Source organism: Dermochelys coriacea, chromosome 14 (genome assembly GCF_009764565.3).
Source record: "Dermochelys coriacea isolate rDerCor1 chromosome 14, rDerCor1.pri.v4, whole genome shotgun sequence".
Classification (NCBI taxonomy): domain Eukaryota; kingdom Metazoa; phylum Chordata; order Testudines; family Dermochelyidae; genus Dermochelys; species Dermochelys coriacea.
In genome coordinates, this window is record NC_050081.1 from 25,557,762 (window position 1) to 25,578,597 (window position 20,836).

Consider the following 20,836-nt stretch of genomic DNA (forward strand, 5'->3'; position numbering starts at 1 on the left):
CTATCTCCTAGGTTTTGTGGGTTTGAGTTTTGCGTTGCTGTCTCTTGGTCCACAGACAGCAGCTGCACGCTCCTGCCACCAGTCTGGGAAACAGTCTCATTATTCCTATTCAAAACCACAAAGGAATGCCCACAAATACAGACCTCACTTGAGGCTTTTCCATTCCATAGCAGCTCTAAATGCACTTGCCTATTGGCCAAAGAAAGCCCTGTCATAGAATCATAGAAGATTAGGGTTGGAAGAGACCTTAGGAGGTCATCTAGTCCAACCCCTGCTCAAGGCAGGACCAACACCAACTAAATCATCCCAGCCAGGGCTTTGTCAAGCCGGGCCTTAAAAACCTCTAAGGATGGAGATTCCACCACTTTCCTAGGTAACCCATTCCAGTGCTTCACCACCCTCCTAGTGAAATAGTGTTTCCTAATATCCAACCTAGACCTCCCCCACTGCAACTTGAGACCATTGCAATGTCCCCCCACTGGCTGAGTACTTCCAGTTGCAATTCTCTCCCGGTCTTCCCGTTTCTATCCAAAGCAATTGTCAGTTTCTCTTCTGATATATCAAAGCCAATCCCCAACTCATCTCCCTACCACTTGGCAATTTGTCCAGTGTGCTCCTGTAGAGATTAGAGCAATTCTAAAGCAAACCAGGTATTGGGCAATAGTCTGCAGGGTCACATCCATGCTGTGACAAGCTGTTTCCAGGGTCACTTTGGCATGCCAAGTGTAACAAGTATAGCGAACCACCCCGTAAACATATTTTGCCCTAATTATATAATTCCAACTCATCACCTAGCCGCTGGACCATTGTGGTTCATCCTGGTCTGGCCAAAGGGTGACAAGCAGGTGAGCAGTGGAGGAAATCACATCCAATAGCAATATTTGGGACCTGCCACCACTGCTATAGAATATCTTGTAGGTGCTCCAAGTCCCAAAAGGAGGGCACTAAACATTCTTGTCTAGTCAAGGCGAATTTGAGCACCATTTGACACAGTATACTCAGTTCTGCCAGAAGAACCTCCAGCCACTAGGTTTGTGTCAGGTTCCTTCACATTCAGCCATGTCTTTTATTTGTGTAGCGTAAACCCTCTAGCATTTTGGAGAAAAATGGAGTGAATTCCACTAGGATTCACCTTCAGTGCAATCCATAGTGAGTCACTCTCACTGTGCAACGCAGGCCATTAGCCTGCCAATCAAACTGGCGTTGAGTATTACATAGACAGGCACTTTGAAAGTCTGAACAACATAAAAGCAACAAGTAAGCAGATCTCTGTCAGAAACGATTTCTGCAGATGGCTACTTTGGAGCATCCTCTTCTGGGTAATATTCACATACACAGGTAGACTTGCATTCACTCATTCTCCTTTAGCAGCAGCAACTAAGGCAAAGGTTCCTGGAGTAAGACAACTAGCACAGTCCCTGTAATAAGGACTGTCAGCCTGTTTTGAGAAAAGGAATCAGGCAGGGATTGTAAGTCATTGATTCAATATTTAGCTACAGCTAAGATAATGTGATAATGACAGATTCTTTGGGCAGATCACAAGTGGAACAGCAGTTAACCATCTGTGCAGAGTCAGCAGTAAAACAAGACAGAGGCAGAAAGTTCTAAAGGTAGAACCCTCAGGAGTTTCAGTTTTCATACTTTTTTGCCACATACCTGTTACCATGAGCTGCTCCTGCATTTAGAAAACAGCTGGTGGAAGAACATTTGCTAAAGGTCCTTTGTAAATGAAGCTATTATATGCTCAAGCACTTGATTGTTTATTCAGGATTAAACTGAATTTTAAAAGGCCTTTATACTACTACCTACAGTATTGTCATCTGCACATTTCTTTATCCACCCAAAGGATAAGGCAAGTGAAATTTCTCTATCTGCTTTTCTTGATGACTGAGGATTCCACATTATGGCACAAGAATGCTTTTTGCATTTTCTGTTTTTCAGTTTGAAAATGTGATGCATTTACTGTAACTCAGTGTGACTGGAAAAGCAAAGCCAGAGCTCAGTGCTGATTTCAGTGCTCTCCATATCAGCTTCCACAGGGGCATGGGGTGGGGAGGTGAGGGCTCTGGCTGGGATTGCGGGCTCCGGGGTGGGTCTGGGGAGGAGGGGTTTGGGGTATAGGAGGGTGATGTGGGCTGGGACTAAGGGGTTTGGAGGGTGGGAGGAGGATCAGAGCTGGGGGGGGGGAGTGGAAAGGGGTCAGGGTACAGGCTCCGGATGGTGCTTACCTCAGGCAGCTCCGGGAAGCAGTGGCATGTCCCCCCTCCAGTCCTACGTGTAGGTGCAGCCAGGTGGCTCTGTGCACTGTCCCGTTTGCAGGTGCTGCCCCCGCAGCTCCCATTGGCTGTGGTTCCCAGCTAATGGGAGCTGCAACGCCGGCATTTGGGGATGGGGCAGCGTGTGGAACCATCGGGCTGCCCCTATACATAGGAGCTGGAGAGGGGACGTGCCGCTGCTTCCAGGAGCCCCGCAGAGCCACAACAGGAAGGGAGCCTGCCTTAGTCCCACTGCTCTGCTGACTGGACTTTTAACAGCCCGGTCAGTGGTGCTGACCAGAGTCGCCAGTGGCCCTTTTCGACTGGGCGTTCAAGTCGAAAAGAGGACACTTGGTAACCCTAACCATTTTCCTCACTCAGCTGTTTTCACAGGTTTGAATGTCTAACAAAGGGGAAACCACATGGGCAACAGGGAAATGAACTTCAGGCCCCGAGATCCTCCAAAGTATTTAGGTGCCTAAGTACCCTGGAGGATCTGGGTCTTAAGTTACCACGTGAAAAAATATTTTACTCCAAAAAAAATGTGTGTTGTCATTTTCTTGGAAGACTGGACTGAACAACACATGGCGCCTACACAGCCTGGTGAGCCTGCATACCTCCCATTAATGTTAATTGGTGCTGGGCTGGCGCAGAGAGGGGACCACACCCTCATAAATTCCACATCCTATCTTTAGTGAACCTTCGAGTGCCCCAGGAAGAAGGCTACTGCACTTACTTGAAAGATATTGGAGAAGTCTCTGAGGTTGAAAATATAATGGAATTTGATAGCCGTTGGCAGGAAAGTAGCAGCTACTTTCTGGTGCAGGCCCAGTGCCACGTTTATCAGCTGCTGAGAGGATTTCTGCACAGGCCCAGAGAAATGCCCCCGTTTCAGGTGCTGAGTTAGAATGACACTGTAGATAGTGGACAAAGCTTCCGATCCAGGGAAGGAGAGAGCAAACACACTGAAGTGGCGCTGGGAAGGGAAGAAAAACAAAGAAAGGTTCAGACTGGGTTGGCCTCCTTTTTTGCTGAATGGGGGTTTGGGCTCATTGAGCTGATCAGAAAGCAATCAGTATTTCTACTGAGATTTCTCATCCCAATAGCTCAAGCTGATAAGCCACTTCTGAGGCATCTGCTCCCAAAGGGTGGAACTGTCGATTGCATTTGATGGTCAAAATGGCAAATAAACAAATACAGCGAATTGATTTTGCTGATTTCCTGGGGATATTTTAGAAACGTGCAGCCTCCATTGACTATGAGAGACCTGTGTGATCCCGAGCACTTTGGAAAATCTGGCCATTTTATTCAGGTGCCCAAATAGGAGTTAGCTCTCTGGAAAATCTGGTCCTTTATACCAGGATAATATTTTGTCCAAAGGACAGTACCCTTCATGTAAGGTGCTGTATCCAGACCATTACTCAAACAAGGGACCGTGGGTTCCTTGTCCCTCTCAGTAAGAGCCAGGCTGACGGAGATGGGTAAGTCACAAGTTTTCAAGAAGTCAAAATATCTCATTTTACCAAACTATGGCAGCTCATTTAAGGAGGTCAGGATGCTGGGTAACTCCTTTCATGGAGGGGATGGTCAAGAAATGGGGACAAATTCGGCTATTAGTTCTACATGTTCACATGAAAGTTCTAGTGGCACCTGCTGGATTGCATGTATGTAACTGCTGACAGCGGGATACAGTTCCCATGCAGGATATGATGCATCAGGTTGTTGTGATATTTCTCTTAAGTCCTATTTGAGATCCCTATTTCTCTTGTAAGTACTAATAAAACCCAGTGTGTTTTCATTCTGCTGCCTGCCAAGGTGACCTGGGTATAGCTGACAGATACTTAGCAATTCCCTGACCCCTCTGGGGCTCATTTGTCAAATGCTATCCCACCAGTGCCAGCAGACAAACTGTGCACCTTGTGATAAGAGAACACCTTTCACAAGTTAAATAGGACAACATAAGAATGGCCATACTGGGTCAGAGCAATGGTCCATCTAGCCCAGTATTCTGTCTTCCTACACGGACCAGTGCCAAATGTTTGAGAGGAAATGAATAGAACAGGGCAATTATTATGTGATCCACCCCATGCTGTCCAGTCCCAGCTTATGGGAGTCAGAGGCTTAGTGACACCCAGAGCATGGGGTCATATCCCTGACCATTTTGAATAATAGCCATTGATGGATCTATCCTCCATGAATATATCTAATTCTGATGTGAACCCCATTACACTTCTGGCCTTCACAATATCTCCTGACAATGAGTTCCACAGGTTGACTATGCATTGTGTGAAGAAGTACTTCCTTAAATTTGTTTTAAATCTTCTGCCTATTAAACATAGCAATTGACAGACTGGATCAGAGCTGAGATCCAGCTAGTGCACTACCCTGTCTCTGACATTGGCCAGAACCAGATGCTTCGGATGATGGAGCAAGCAACCTGGCCCAAAGCAGATGTTGTATGACCTGCCTCCTATGTTAGGTCTCCTCCTAATCCCTGACAGACAGTGACTGGCTTCAGCCCTAAAGCATGAGGTTTAATATCTCTTCCCATATCCATGTTAGCATTAGCTATTATAACTCTGGACCATCTTCTTTCCTATTTTCATTGTATTTCATCTCTTTGGCCAAGGAAAATGTAACTGGTTGCATGAGGATTTTTACAACCCAAACCAGAGAAAATGAGTACCTACATTCCAGGGATAACACTAGATAAAGAAAAACAAACTCAATCTGTATTACTCTGAAGGATGTTGGCTGGCTGGCAAAAGGGAAAGTCCATCTCGAACTGTGAGCAGTAATGTGATAGGAAATATGGTGGGAAAGGGGCCAAAAATGAGGAATAAGGGACAATTCTGCTTTCTGTTCCACCGGTGTAAATTACAATAACTCCACTGATTTAAATGAATTTACATTGATGTAAGTGACAGCAGAATTTGGCCACGTATCTTAAGGATGGAGTATTAACTACAATGTCATGGCCGTAATCTGCCCCTCCAGGTTATTCTTTTAAAGACCATTCTGATGACATTCTAACTCTCTCAGTGATTTAATAAATTAGCAGTGTGTCAATTAATGGACTCTACCTGAAGCCGTGGGTTGATGGTGAAACTTCCTGCAGTGGGGTTCATACAGGATACATACTGCACGTTCATGATCTCCTTCAGGGACAGTTTGTTTCTGTCGTACCTGTGGCAAACAAAGCAACACAATAATTGCGGCCAATTAGCAACAGATTTATAGCAGCACACCCTCCTGTCAGGGCCAGGTCTGGAACAGTAGCAACACACCTGTGTAACCCAGATGACTTCAGTTCATGCACCAAGACTCAGAATCAAAGACTATGCTCTTTGGGACAAGGACTATGCCTTCCTGTGTGTCTGTAAAAAGAAAAGGAGTACTTGTGGCACCTTAGAGACTAACAAATTTATTTGAACATAAGCTTTCGTGAGCTACAGGTCACTTCATCGGATGCATTGTCTGTACAGTGCCTAGCTCAACTGGCTCCTGATCTCAGTTGATGACGTTTAGGCACAACAATTCCTATTGTTATTATCCCTCAGTATTACATCATGGGTATTTTTTTTAAACAAACAGCCTTTACAACATACAAGATCTTTAAGCATAGAAAGTGGAAAGCTATTGTCTAAAATTTATCCCCATGAGTCACCAATAAATCCTGACCACGATTCAACTCTAGGATTGATTAGTCAGAATTTTTGTGAAATTTTGCAGAATTCCTGTATTTTAGGTGCTCAAATTCACTTGTTCTCCAACAGTTCTGTCCTCTGGAGGTCACTGATCACGATGTCTTGCAATCTAATGTGTTCTTGAGCTGCCCATTCATACCCTTACAAATTGCTCCAAGTGATCACGGAGATTGTATTTGTTGCAGTTTTTCATTGGTTTCCTCTTCATGGCAGAGTTCTTCATACTTCACCATCTTCTCTTCTTGTTTCTTTTTTTATCTTTCTGTCTGCTGGGATGGAAATAGCAATTAACAGGGTCTTTTTTTCTACAACAACTCTGTCCAGCCTATTTGCCTGCACCATTCGGCCTATGACAACTGCCAGATCCCATAAAATCTTAGCCTCTGCATTCTCTGGAGCACTTTTGATTTGGTGGTCATAATACCATATGGCTCGTTTACATCAATACTTGCCACAGAGGCTCCCATGCAGACACTTGGTGATTTCATTGTGTCTACTCCAATATTCTCTCCCAGCCAGGCTCCTGCAAATGCTCAATATATGTTCCCCCACCTCTTTCTTTTCAGAACACACACTGCAGTTCAGGGAGCAGTTCTGTCAGTCAATTTTGTTTCTAACATAATTAAGTCTTAAGGACTGTTCTTGTGCACTCACACTGAGGCTCTTGGTCTCTCTTTTCAGGTATCCTCCTACAAAACATGAATCTGTTAATCTTGGATCACTAATGGGTTCGAGCTCTCCCCCACTGTCTGTGCATTGATTTCTGTTTAAATCTTTCCAAGTCTTTCTTTGGCAGTTTGCTTTCTCCTTTCCTTTATGCTTTCTTGGGCTGGGATGCACTCTGCCTTAGCTTGTTATCGCAACTAGATGATCTTTTACTCTGGCTGACTTCTTACATATTTTGATATTACACAGTATTCTTCATTGTCAATTGCTAACTCTACCTATAGCACACCCTTTGCTCCATCGCATTGTTGGATGTACATTCTGTCCATGTCATGATATATATTCATTATTCTGTACATCACCAGGAGGTTTCTTGTTTGGACATCATTTTTTTTCTTCTCCTCTTGACTCCACTTGATCATGCCGGCAGTTATCCGGGTAGTCAACTGACCCCAGATTTATAGCTTCACCAAACGTTTCTACATACGTCATCACTCTCTGCATCTCCTTTTGTGACGGTCCATATAATTTCAAATCAGCCATGTAAAACAAATGGTTAACTGGTTGTTGCTCTTCGCTGATTTAATAACCGCAATTTAGCTCACAGAGAATTCATATCAGTGGCGGCATCACTACCACGAACAGCACTGGTGATAAGTGCTTGAAAGATTCCACTTTTAATTTGGATGCCATCAATGAGAGTCCCTTCCTGGCTGAGCTAAGTGTTCCAGTTAGTTGTAGATTGGGGCACAAAGGAAATGAACTTTGGATGAACCTATTGCATTTTCAGTGTCTCAATGATCCACGAATGTGGAACCATGTCATGTACTTTTTGATCATATATCCACAGCATCGCTCAGTTTTTCTATTTCTGTTTTGCATCTTCTGTGATCCTCCTGTTCATCCTGAGACAGTCCTTATTCCTTTTCATGTCACTGTGAACCCAAATTGTTACTATTAGGCACTAACTAAAGCCTGCAAGCTACCCCTCCCCACATATAGAAATGGGAAAGGAATTGTGCCTTATGTCATTGTTTCAGCTTCCTGACTGGGAACGTGGAGGGAATCTGACAAATAATGCATGTATTGGTGACAGTGCTGTGTCTGAGTGCATTGGTGAGAGTCTTGCAGTTATGCACGTCCGTCCAGTTCCAGGGTAGCACACCACAGCGCCAGAGCTGGAGTATCAGATATGTGTGTCTGAGGAGCATGCATACAACAGATTAAGTGTGCTATACACACACCAGTCCTAAAGTATTATTATGAATAAGGACAATGCAGTTCCACTTCCAAACACAGTTGCACAGATCTGACACTAGGTCCTCCCTTGGCAAGTAATTTTTCCCCTTTAAGAAACCATTTTCCAACACTGAGTCTAGGTACATGAATCTAGGGCTTATCTGCAACTATTTCAATATGAACTAGCAAGGGATCATTGAAACTAAACAGACAAATGAACTGTAAGCACTTCTGAATAGGAGACAACAGGAAACTCTACAGATTTTTGGACACCAAAGCAATTCACAGTTAATATGGACACACTAAATGTTGTTAGTGACGCCTCTTCTGATACTATTAGACTCAACAAGAGCATGTGGGAATAAGTGTCCGGTGCCGTGGTAGCTCACAATAGAGACAGAGCTTAGGCCCAGCTCAATTCCAGGTCAGGCACATAACCGTTCAGACATAACAAACTGACAGTGGTTGGGCTGTGGGCGTGTTGACGCCACTGCCTCTCATGCTGACCCGTATTGTCCCATTGTTTCCTTGTACTCTTCTGTCTGTCTATATCCATCTGTTGTCTCATGTTCTGTGTCTGCACAGCACCTAGCACAATGGGGCCATGGTCCCAGGCTGGGGCTCATAGGTACTACTATTTTTATTAATTATTATTATTAATTATTTTTATTATAGAGAGAAGTATGATCCACACAGTCCAGATCTGGATACACATTGCCCCAAGGTGCAGGGGGATTCAGATCCATTCTATACTTTTCATCCACAGTTTCTATGAAACATGCTGTTGCTGTGTGCACGTGGCTTCTCAGATCAACAGCTGTCCTCATTTGTACCATCCTGATGAACCCATTATTAAATGGCTCCTCCTGCATCTCCACTCAGGTCATAGCATGCCAGTGACAGGTCCAGCAGTGGCATGCAGACCTGCACCCACTGATCCTCTCTCTCTAGGACTCCTTCTGAATTGCAGAGAGGGAAAGCGTGGGAGCTGTGACAGGGACAAAATGCCCATCTAGCCTAATGTACTCCGGGGAACCTTGTTCATCTCATACTGGGCCATCTAGTCTATGATAACAGCACGGGAGGTTAAAGGGGGTTGCGCGGAAAGGCAGGGATGTGGCATCCAGATGGGTTCTTTGGAACATACCTGATAGCAACAGTTGCATCTGGGCAGAATGACGGAGTGTCAAGGGGGTCTTGTTTGGTACAGAATGCATCCTTATGCACAGAGAGGGCAGAGCTGGGGAGTTAGGGAAGATGGCAGAGCGTGGATCTTGTCTGAATAAGCTTGGTCTTTTTTTATTTAATCCGTTTTTCACCAATTTGCAGTCCTTTCACACCCCGATGCCCAGGCTTCTGCTCCCCGGCATTTTGGTTCCTCTCATGGACTCACACAATTTCATCCCCCTTCACAATAAGCCTTTGCTGGATATGAGTGTTTGGAGGTCAGGGGGCTGATCTGGACAGCACATTGGGAAGCTAATCCCAACTCCCTTTATTTCCCAGCAGGAAGGGGCAGGTGCATGCTGTGCTTCTGGCTGTAATAACATGGGGCCACCACTTTGAGAGACATTGGAACTGGTTTTCTTCAACATACCTGTGCTGAGAAATCCTCACTTTCATGCTAACTCTATTACTCAAGAAACAATACCAGTTCTTTTTTAGTAAAGACTTGTGGTCCAATGATAACACGTTTATTAATATGGCAAATCCCAACAGGACACAGCCACCTTATAGATCGAGTACCAACTGGATCAATCTCTACGTAGGGCCCTAAGGTAGTCTGTCTGGACATACAGTTTATGTCCATCACTGGCTATCTTATCACACCACCAGTGTTTATGGTGAATACAGGTTTCAGAGTAGCAGCCGTGTTAGTCTGTATTTGCAAAAAGAAAAGGAGTACTTGTGGCACCTTAGAGACTAACAAATTTATTAGAGCATAAGCTTTCGTGAGCTACAGCTCACTTCATCGGATGCATTATGGTGAATACGTGATCACTGGCTGTAGAGCAACATTCCTTGGTAAATATGCGTTGTAATTGTTTCAATCACATAGAAATCAAATCCCAGGCCAGGCAACTGGTCTCAGCGCTATGTATTGCCTGTTGCAAGCAATCAGTTTTCAAAGCAGCAGTTATGATGTAAGCCCAGAAAAGAGTGAGGCTTCTCCAAAATGGGCCACATTTGAATAAAATCTGCAAATTATTGTCAGAGAACAGTGGCAGGAAATCACAGGACTTGGACAGTTTCTTGTATGACACTACATGAGTTAATCCAGTGGCTCTAACTGAAGAAAAGCAATGGAGCATGTCTGTGGATATGTGTACAATTAAGGTAAGCATGGGCGGCACGTGAACCGCCAGTTGGGGGAGGCTAGTCCCTAGCCCTGTCCCTTCTGCCTGAGGTCCCCCGACTTCCACCTCCCGCCAGAGCCCCACCACCACCAACACAGCTACTGGTCGAGTCCTGTCCCAGGCTAGCCCTCCAGCCCCAAAGGAGTACTGTGAGGGCAAGCAGTGCGTGGCCCCAGCCTTCCCAGCCCTGAAGCACTGGGAGGGCGGGCGGCGAGTTGCCTCAGCCTCTCCAGCCAGAGCACTGGGGCTGGAGCCACAGAGAGTGGTGGTAAGCAGGGGGCAGGATTGCATCTGGCTGTTTGGGGAAGCACAGACTCCCCCAGCTTATACAACCCACCGCCCATGAAGGTAGACAAAGAACTACGCCAACGGTAGAAAGGAGAGCTGTGAGTTAACTTCCCAGACCTGAAGAAGAGCTTTGTGTTACCTCAAAAGCAGAAGTGGGTCCAATAATAGATATTACCTCACACTTCTTGTCTCTCTAATATCATGAGTCCAAGATGACTACAAACAACAGTGCATGCTTAGTGCCAGATTAACAGCATGAATAGCACGGTGGAGGGGAAGGCACCTACCAGTGGCCATAGTCCATATGTTGTCTGATCAGTGTGTGGGGCTGCACTGTTCCATAAGTGTCCACTTCAGGCATGTTCATATCGTCAATGAAGTAGATGAGTTTCTTGGTGCCAGGTGGGCCATAATTTCTACCAGCCTTTTTATCCAGAGGCTTCTCAAGTACAGCTGTATGGGAACAAAGCAGATTGTTACAAACATTGGGCTGCATTCACAGAGGATGTAACTAGTGGTACGAACCGTATGATTGGTGCACGCCAGTCATCAAATGTGTAAGTGGACAAACCCCAAAGAAGGAAGGGGTTAATGGTCTGTGTTAGAGGTGAGGGCTGTATCCAGCTCTACCAGCAACATCAAGCCTGCAGAGGATAAAGAGGAAGGAAGCAGGTTTTAGAGGTGGATTTTCCTGACAGAAGTATCTTGGGTCTGAGGCAAAAGTAGTAAGGCTGGACGGAGCAGCCCAGAACTAGGACCTCAAAGTGCAGCTAAGCTTGGGAAAGGCTTGGACTGGCCACCATGTTACCCAAGTGTCTGTCCCTCATCTCATGTTTGTGAATTAAATCAAACCCCAGGATGGGGGTGAGTTTTGACCTCACATAGGGCATGTGGATTTGTCTCGTCTCAGAACAGGTAGAAAAAAGCCTCCCTCACTATTGCCTGCATAAGGGGAGCTAGTAATTTGCCTTGTCCCCTTCATTAGGGGAAGGCTGAAGCACTCTCCAGTGGCTTCCACCAGCTAGGAGAGGCAGGAGTCTCCCTCACCAGTGGTGTCCAGACATCTTTCAAAACCTCCAAGGTTTCACGTTGTGTGAGCAAGCCAAACTCCAGTCAGAGCGGGCAAATGCTCACAGGTTTCGGTTTCTCTCTTCTGGCTGGGGAAGACCATTTCTTATCAGTTGTTTCAAGTCCCGTGAAGGAGGACAGAGCTTTTTGCAATGATCCTAGGAGGTGGTGAAGGGCTTGGGGTGTTGTTTGTTTTTCCTGTAAAGCACCATGCAAATGTATAGTTCTATATAAATATTTAATGAAAAAAAATCACAGCCATATCATCCAACAAAGGATCCTGCATTGTCCTAGGTTATCATTTCCTTGAACACCTTTGTGAGCCAAGCTTTATTGCACTCAACTGGTACAAAACCAACCAGACAAAGCCATATTCTATACCCCCTTTTTTCCCCTTGTATGTTTACTTTGGGAACTCTTTCTGTCTCAAGGTGTACTACTTTTCAGTACATGCCAACTAAATTTGATTCATTTATACAGTTTTTAGTCTTCAGTGGACTTATAGTAGTGCTATAAAAACATCAAAATAAATAGCAATTATTTATAATTACAGAGGATTGGCCAAAATAAAGGACACTGGGAATTTTAAAATAATCATTTGTTAGAATATACATTTAGTACATGCATTATCATGTGGAAAAAGTTATTAAGGGGCTTTTTTTCAGAATACCAATTATAGGTTTATATGTTTAAAAATGCCTTTTTTTCCACTGCACTTCAAATGCCTTTTCCTTACTACTGCTCAGAATCCAATGGATTTCTCATCTTTTGACAGCTTGCTGCAGAAAAACATTTAAAACTCTAGGAAAAAAATGATGAATCTCCTTTCAGTGGAGTAGCTTTCCACAAACCCCCCTCCAAAAAACACAATTTGTGAGTTTTCTGGTAGCAAGTTAAATTAAGTGTTTCAACTAAGCATTTACTTTAAATTTAATTAGTGTTTAATTAACATATAAAATCAGCCATTTTTGAGGTTAAACAAATACGTAAGAGATCTATCAAATTGAAATGCAATTACTGGGAATCAAATGACAAGTCTGGGAAAATAGCCTTTTAATTTGAAACAATTTCTCCTAATACTAGTAAAAGGAGATGTTTCGCTATCTTTGAAATCCTGACATATTCAAATTAGTGTCTGAAATAAACATTCACAGTAAATAAGATTTATTAAGAGTTCTTTGTGTTTTCCAGTGACTGTCCATCAAAGAAAGCCAGGTTGCATGAAACTCTCTAAGGGCAAATTTATACTATGCAGAGAGCCTGCACAAGGCCTATACGCTGCTTAAAATGCTATGGTTCTGAAGGGGAACTCAGTGGCCTTGTGTAGGATCTCTCATAGTTTACAAGCATTAAACTCCATACATAATGGCACCAAAAAGCTCCCGGGGCTCTATGGCCAATCAAGCTAGTACGACAGCCTGAGCTAAAAACTTTGGGATACAACATAAGCCTTCCCATAGTGTACCTGTTAGGAGTGCTAGCAATAATGTAGGATTCAGGCCTCTATTTTTGCCTGAGATAGAATTCTATGTCTTGTTTGCCTGTTTGATTCTTTATAGACTTATATTCTTACTAATATGTGTGAACAAAGGGATCCTTACTAATATGTAAAAAGAAAAGGAGTACTTGTGGCACCTTAAGAGACTAACAAATTTATTTGAGCATAAGCTTTCGTGAGCTAATGTGTAAACAAAGGACAAAGACACTGTATATGTTGCTTCTGCCTAGCCAGTTTGGGTTTGTTGGTATAATGGGAACAGATAAGAGTTAAAATGTTACTGGGCATAGTGGGAGTATATATACGAGCACACACTTTAAGACTGCCTCAACTCCTCAAGGCAAGGTCAAGCAACCAGTCAGGAGGGGCAAGGGGGGATTGGGGGAAGGTATAAAACACTCAAAGGCCAAAGAAATGCCTGTCCCTGTCCGTAGTGCAACCTCACTCCTTACTCCTCCCATGGGGTACAAAGAGGTGGGACAAAGACCTCCAGACTCACGACCCCGTCCCCCAAAAAAACAGAACATGACCATAAGTTGTAAGAGGTGGGACTGAGGGCATGCATTTCATGTATAATTATGCCTGCTAAGGAGCGAGGAGAATGGGACACTGGGAAACAAGGCTCTGCGGCGTCAGAGTTATGGACATGCTTGCTTGAAACTAATCCCCCCCAAAATTGTGTTGCCAGCACTTCAGACTTCTGGTCTTCTGCTTTCTGTCAGCGTGACAAGAACCAGGGGAGAGGGTGAAGGGAAAGCCCCCTAACATACCCTCTCCAATGTGGAGTCACTGCCTCCACCCAGGGCCGCTTACATAGTCAATTGCCCCAGACTCAACGGCCCCCCCTTGTGGGACCGAAGTTGACAGTTTTGGCTCTGTAGTTTTCAGCACTGGAGGCTCCTCCCTTGGATGCACCCCATTGGCTGGTTCAGAGGGTTGGGTCCCGAAGTTGGGGAACCACTCCTCCCTTGTTTCTGGTGCCGTTCCTGACCTGGGGAATGGGACGGGTGCCGAGTCATCTCCAACGGTTTCTGCACCTGGAGAACAGCACCGGACATTCTTCCAGAGTCCTTCCACGGTGCCGTCTACCCTGCTGCTGGGGTACTATGCACTGATGCACTTGGTGCCGGGTCCTGCCATGCCAGTGCTGGCTGTGGTCTAAGTGCTGCCTCCATGAGTAGCTGCTTCAGTCTAAAGTCCCTCTCCTTCTTCGTTCTCGGGCAAAACCCTTTGCAAATCCTGCACTTATCTGACTGAGGTGTTTCCCCCAGACACATCAAGCAAGCGTCATGGGCGTCACCCATTGGCATAGACTTGTTGCAGGACTTACAGGGTTTGAATCCCTGGGACTTAGGCAAGCCCTGAGTCCCCAGAGAGTGCACGGTTGGGTTGAAGGGGAACTCCCCACTCCCAGCAGCGAACTAATAACACTATACTAACTAAGGAAAAACAAACAGAAGTAAATAGAGCTAGGGAAACGTGGAGAGCTTGCTGAACAAGATGCCACAGTTCCAATGACCATCACTGGCTGTAACAAGGAACTGAGCAGGCGCCAGGTTGGCAGGGTCATATATAGAGTGCTATGAAGGTGCCACTCCAGGGGACTCCACAGTCGACCCGACGGGTGCTGCTGGGGAAAAACTTTCCAAAGACTGTGCACGCACACCTAATTGGAATCGATATGAGCAATCACTCAAAGAAGAAGAACTACTTCATGAAAAATTGTAAATGGAAGGTCAGTCATTAAGGTTTGAAGTTCACTAACCCACCTGGCTGATATTATTGGTATAATAAATGCAGCTTTAACTGAAAGATGGAATAGAGAATAAGATGACAAAGGTCCAAAGGGTGCAGACATAAGCTGTGTTAGCACTAAATTTAAATTCCATGGGGGAACAGACTCTCTCACAGGGGGATAAATATCTGTCAGAAACCTCTTAACAATATCATGTAAGAACATAGATTTACCACATATTGATATATGAAAAGCCACAATTGCAGCTAAATGTACCCTGAGCGATGTAACAGATAAACTCATTTTCTTCAGAGACAGCAAACACTCTGGATTGAATAGGAGCTGACACAGGATCAATACCCTTATCAGCTATCCATAGTGAAAATCTTTTCCATTCAAAATTGCAACATTTCCTAGTTGACTGTTTCCTAGCATTAAGTAAAACACTGTACAGCCACAAAGAAAGATTTCTCTAATTCTGTCAGAGTCCTATTGCCCATGCTATCAGGTGCAGTAAAAGTGGATCTGAATGGTATGCTTTCCCTTGCTGCTGTGACAGATGGTCCGGCGACAAAGGTAAGCATCTGTAGTTCCCATTGGAAAGAAGCAGCAAGTCTGTGTACCACTGCTGTCTCAGCCAGGCTGGGGTGATAAGTATGCCATCCTGGCCGAGTCCTGTCTAACCTTCTTCACAAGCATCAACATTAAAGAGCTCCTACTCCTGAACAAAAAAATGAAACCTGGGGTTTTATCTTGGGGCAAATTTCTATAGGATATAAAAATTCATATATACACTACATATGTTGAGTATCCCAAAGAGCAAAATTGTCCCAAATTGTCTTGGATCACAGAATCTTTCAAGGACCCTTCATACATCTGGGAAGAGTCTCCGATTAGTTGGGCCACTAACTGATTGAGACATTCTGCCACATGCAGAGCTACTGGATAAATCTCGTGAATTATACACCAATCCCCAAAGCTTCACTGCCTCCTTGCAAAACTCTGAGGAATGGGCTCCTCCATGTTTGTTTACATAGTACAGTGCTCTCATATTGTCTCTGGCTGCTTGAACAACAGATCCTTGCACCTGAGGGAGGAATGATCTGAGTGCAAAATGAATTGCTGTTAACTCCAGAAGACTGATATAAAGGGGACACTCTTGCTGATTTGAGAGACCTCTTGTTTAAAGTTTGTTGAGGTGTGTACTCCAGCCCATTTTTGAGGCATTTGTTCTAATGATCATGGAAGCAAAGGGACAGTTGAACTTCACTCCCTTCCATACATGTTCCTGGTCCATTCACCATAAGATTGTTTTCTGGATTTTCTTGGGAATGGTATTAAGTTTGTGTCATGTACTGAAGATCCAGGTTTCTTGCCAGTGTTGAAGGGGTCTCAGCCTTAGTCCTATATATGTTGTGACATATGTGGGTGATGCCATAAGACTCAGCAGAGAGAGGAAGAACTTTACATTCTGAATGGTAGATTTCCTCTTCAGGAATTTCTCCTCCAGAAGTTCAGCTCTTGCCATTCTGGAGTTGAGATGTACTCCTATGAAAAGGATATTTTGTGAAGGCTTCATTAGAGATTTCTTTTTAGTGATCAAAAATCCCAACCTTTGGAACATAGAGCATCTGAATTGAGTGGCACCCTTTGGTTCACCTTCAGAAGTTCCTTTTAGGAGCCAATCATCTAAATATGGTCTTCTCAGAAAAGCTGTCGCTACAGCTAGGCATTTTGTAAAGAGTTTAATGCAGTATAAAGACCAAAGTGGAGGAATCATAGAATCATAGAATATCAGGGTTGGAAGGGACCCCAGAAGGTCATCTAGTCCAACCCCCTGCTCAAAGCAGGACCAAGTCCCAGTTAAATCATCCCAGCCAGGGCTTTGTCAAGCCTGACCTTAAAAACCTCTAAGGAAGGAGATTCTACCACCTCCCTAGGTAACGCATTCCAGTGTTTCACCACCCTCTTAGTGAAAAAGTTTTTCCTAATATCCAATCTAAACCTCCCCCATTGCAACTTGAGACCATTACTCCTCGTTCTGTCATCTGCTACCATTGAGAACAGTCTAGAGCCATCCTCTTTGAAACCCCCTTTCAGGTAGTTGAAAGCAGCTATCAAATCCCCCCTCATTCTTCTCTTCTGCAGACTAAACAATCCCAGCTCCCTCAGCCTCTCCTCATAAGTCATGTGCTCTAGACCCCTAATCATTTTCGTTGCCCTTCGTTGTACTCTTTCCAATTTATCCACATCCTTCCTGTAGTGTGGGGCCCAAAACTGGACACAGTACTCCAGATGAGGCCTCACCAGTGTCGAATAGAGGGGAACGATCACGTCCCTCGATCTGCTCGCTATGCCCCTACTTATACATCCCAAAATGCCATTGGCCTTCTTGGCAACAAGGGCACACTGCTGACTCATATCCAGCTTCTCGTCCACTGTCACCCCTAGGTCCTTTTCCGTATTGGACCCTGTATTGGAAATGGTGCCTATGGCAAAATACGGGTACTTCCTGTGTGATGGTCTTATTGAAATATGAAAGCAGCTTCTTTGAGATTGAGAGCAGTAAAACCAGTTTAGACAGGAGAGGGAGGGGATAATGGATCCTAGAGTTAATATTCTGAAGGGAAATCTGGATGTACCTATTTAACTTCCTCAGATCCAGCACTGGAAGAAGTCCATCATCTTTCTTTGGAATTAGGAAATAGTGCGAGTAGAAACCCCAATTTCTTAGATTTATTGGGACCTCTTCTACTACTCCTTCCCTTAGTAGGGAGTTGATTTCTGTTCTTAGCATTAATTTGTGAGAAGAGAATAGGGAAGAAGGTCTTTAAATGGATGGTATAACCATCTTTTATTGTGTCCAAAACCCATCTGTCCATGGTGATCTTTTTGCCACTCAGTGTAAAAAAATGGCATAAACAAACAGTCTCCAAATATAAGGGGAACAAAATTCAAGGCTGGCTTGCTGCTCTTATACGTCAGGTTTGACATGAAGTTCAACGGCAATGTCATGGGGTGCTCCACTCTCTACTGGGCTGCTGCCTCCTCCTGACTCTCTTCTTACTACAGCACCTATGTAACTTGCCCAGGATCTTGAATCTGACAAAGGCTCACATCCACCTGTAGTCAGTGGCTGGAAGGAATTGAAGTGGCAACCGCTGCTTTTATATGTAGGTGGGATATTATGTTTTTATAGTGCTACCCTCAGAACATGCTCAAATGCTGAGGGGAGAGGTGGGAGGGGATGCGTGAGCACTCTTATAGGCACTACTAGTAGAAGGCTGCATCATTCAACAGCACCAGTCAGCGCATATCCCAGGAGTGGGAATGTGCAAAGAACACTCCAAGAATAATTTATATATAGATATATAATCTGCATTGTATCTGAGTTTTACAAAGTTAAATAGGTGCCAGCTGGAAACAGCAGGCAACTGACAAACTACACAAAAAAGAGCAAATTAACTCTAAGATATGAAGAGTGGAGAAGAATGTAGAGCAATATAAATCATGCCTAACAAACACAAACACTGCAGCCACAGCTGAAATCTTTCACCCACACTTATTCACATAGCAGATGACTTATTCATATGCTTAGAGAAAGAGAACCCCAAACTCAAGCCATAGCTCACAGTCCAAAGAAATATGAAAAGGCTGCCCAGATCAGTCCATATAAATCTCAACAACTGCACCATCAGTATTGAGATAAATGAGCGAGAGAAGCTTCTTTTACCCTGCTAGGAAAGCTTCAAGATAGAGCGTTTGAGTTTGTTTTTCAATCTTCCAGAGGACCTATATTGACAAAACTATGCTCTAGAAAAAATTAAAACAGTATTTGAAGAGGGAAGTGTGTTAATATTTGAAGATCATTCACAATTTGGACCAGATGCCAAGGAAGGTTTGTTTCACTTGAGTTTTGCTAGAAAGACATGCTGTTCAAGTTGTTCATGTAGTATGAAATTCACCCCTATGCACAGGGCCAGTGGGATTTCAGGGGCACTTTGGCCGCGTGCCTAGCCTTCTGCATTTGATCCATAGTGTAAATGTGAGCACTAATGGGCAGCAGTGTGGGGAACAGTGAGAAGGGCTAATGATCACTGTGAGAGGAATTTCCTGAACACAGAAGATCCCATTGCTGTGTTGGAGCAGAGCTGAACATTAGAGCCTAGGATCAAATACAGCATTGGGCAAACAGCTCCCTAATGTCATACATGAGGCTCTTGCATGGATTTGTGAAACTCTCCCACTTTGCATTCACATGTACTTGCATGTATAAAAGGCCATGCTGTTAAAAGTGGCCTTTGTTGTCCAGCTCATTCCATCTGACCCACTCACGGCATGCAAGTTCAAGCTCACCTGTACAGATCTTACACAGCAGTTAAAACAGCAGGTTGTTAATCTGACTGTGCTTTGTGGCTATATAGTAACCATCCAAGCCTTTTAAATATAAGCTAAATGCTTATCTGGGTCATTTAATTTAAACTGCGATCAAATTTCTAGCTGGCCTCATGCAGCTTTGCAAGTTATGGCATTTTATTCTGCGGCTGCAGAGTTATGAATTATTTGTGTGTTAACATTACCATAAGCTCTTTTCCTCTTTTGTAAATGTTATAGTGCAATATGCAGGGGAAGCCAAATAGAACTGAGATATATAATAATTTCCATGGGCATGCCTGTCAAGGAGAAGGGAAGCCGAGAAGGCAGTGCCCAGATGGGGGAGGGGGCGGAATATAGGGAAAGGGCTGCTCCCCTTTTCTTTTTTCCTACATGTTGTCACCAACACTGCCAAGTTCCCACCCCACCCAATAAATAAATGACTGACCCCTTTCTCACCCAGTCTGGACTCAGCCCTGCTCTAAACCAATGGGAATAGATGGCACAAACCAGGCCTCTCTCACCACACAGGGTAGCCCTTTGTCTCTGTCCCAGCACCTGCCCCTCTGTGTATTACGGGAAGCAGGGCTTTTTCCTGGGCTTTGGTAGCCCCAGCAGACTAGGCCCCTGAAGGAGACATTGGATAGTTGAGCTGGTAACACAGGCTGGGAGAGCATATATATACACCAACTCTGTCAGACATTAATGCTGCTCCTGATCCTCTAGGGAGCCTCCCAGTGAGTGTTCCCTCAAACCACTCCCACCCCCACATGCTGTCAGATCTGGGGGAATCGGAGGGTGAAAATCCTGACCTCACTCAAGTCAATGGCAAAACTCCCTTTGACTTCAACAGAGCGAGGATTTCACCCTGAGACCATGGGCCCTGATGTGAGCAGCAAGGCTACACACCTATGTTTCTGCTCACCCAGACCTTCACCATAGAAGCACATTGGGCTGGGGCAGGGCACTGAGGGTAGGGACTACCTCTCCTCATGTGTATGTACAACTCCCAGCGCAATCGGGTCCTCATCGTGACTGGGCTTTCTAGGTGCCACCGTAATACAACCAACAACATAATCCACATGGTTAGATTCAGGCCTGTCCCTATTCAGCAAAACTTTTCAGCCTGATCTTAACTTTAGACATATTAAAACACATGCTTCAAGTTAAACACATGCATATGTGTTTTGCTGAACAGGGATAAATTTAAGCAGATGCTGAAATGGAGCCTTGATGTTTAACTTTAGGCTCTGGAGGTTGAAAATCTGGTCCTCGCCCAAATCCAATCCCATGGCTCAGGTTTTCCAGACTCGCTGGACCCTGTGTGGCTGCAAGGGGACTATGACTCATCTGTGATCTTGAGGGAAGAAAGAAATTCGTAGGACTTGCAGCCTGGTTGGGCCATCAGATACGCAGATGTGCTCCTTTTGATACAAAATTCCACCATGAAAGCCGAAGACTGAGGCAGCCTGGGTATTGGCACTATGGAGGACTTGGTGGAACTGACTTGTGAAGGGATCACTGGACAACAGGGAATGTATGGAGGGTAGCAGGTCACAGATTGTGGTACTGGAAGTGGAATTTGGTGGTTTGAGGATTGTGGATGGAGCCTCTTGGTCATGTTCACAACACTCCTCCATCTGGAGAAA

At 44.6% G+C, this 20,836-nt stretch overlaps 1 protein-coding gene across 3 annotated transcripts in view; it reads right to left on the minus strand.

The window, feature by feature from the left end:
- Positions 1-20,836, minus strand: part of DNAH9 (dynein axonemal heavy chain 9) — a 402,978-nt gene that overhangs the window by 240,024 nt on the left and 142,118 nt on the right. For 2 of the 3 annotated variants that reach the window (XM_038371718.2, XM_043496454.1), the window contains exons 39-41: positions 10,800-10,965; positions 5,339-5,441; positions 2,992-3,231 (exon numbers count right to left, since the gene is read on the minus strand). In XM_038371718.2, coding sequence (XP_038227646.1) covers positions 2,992-3,231; positions 5,339-5,441; positions 10,800-10,965 — 509 coding nt within the window. Of the gene's footprint in view, positions 1-2,991; positions 3,232-5,338; positions 5,442-5,542; positions 5,561-10,799; positions 10,966-20,836 lie in introns of those variants that run through there. The other variant, XM_038371730.2, reaches the window with a different exon arrangement.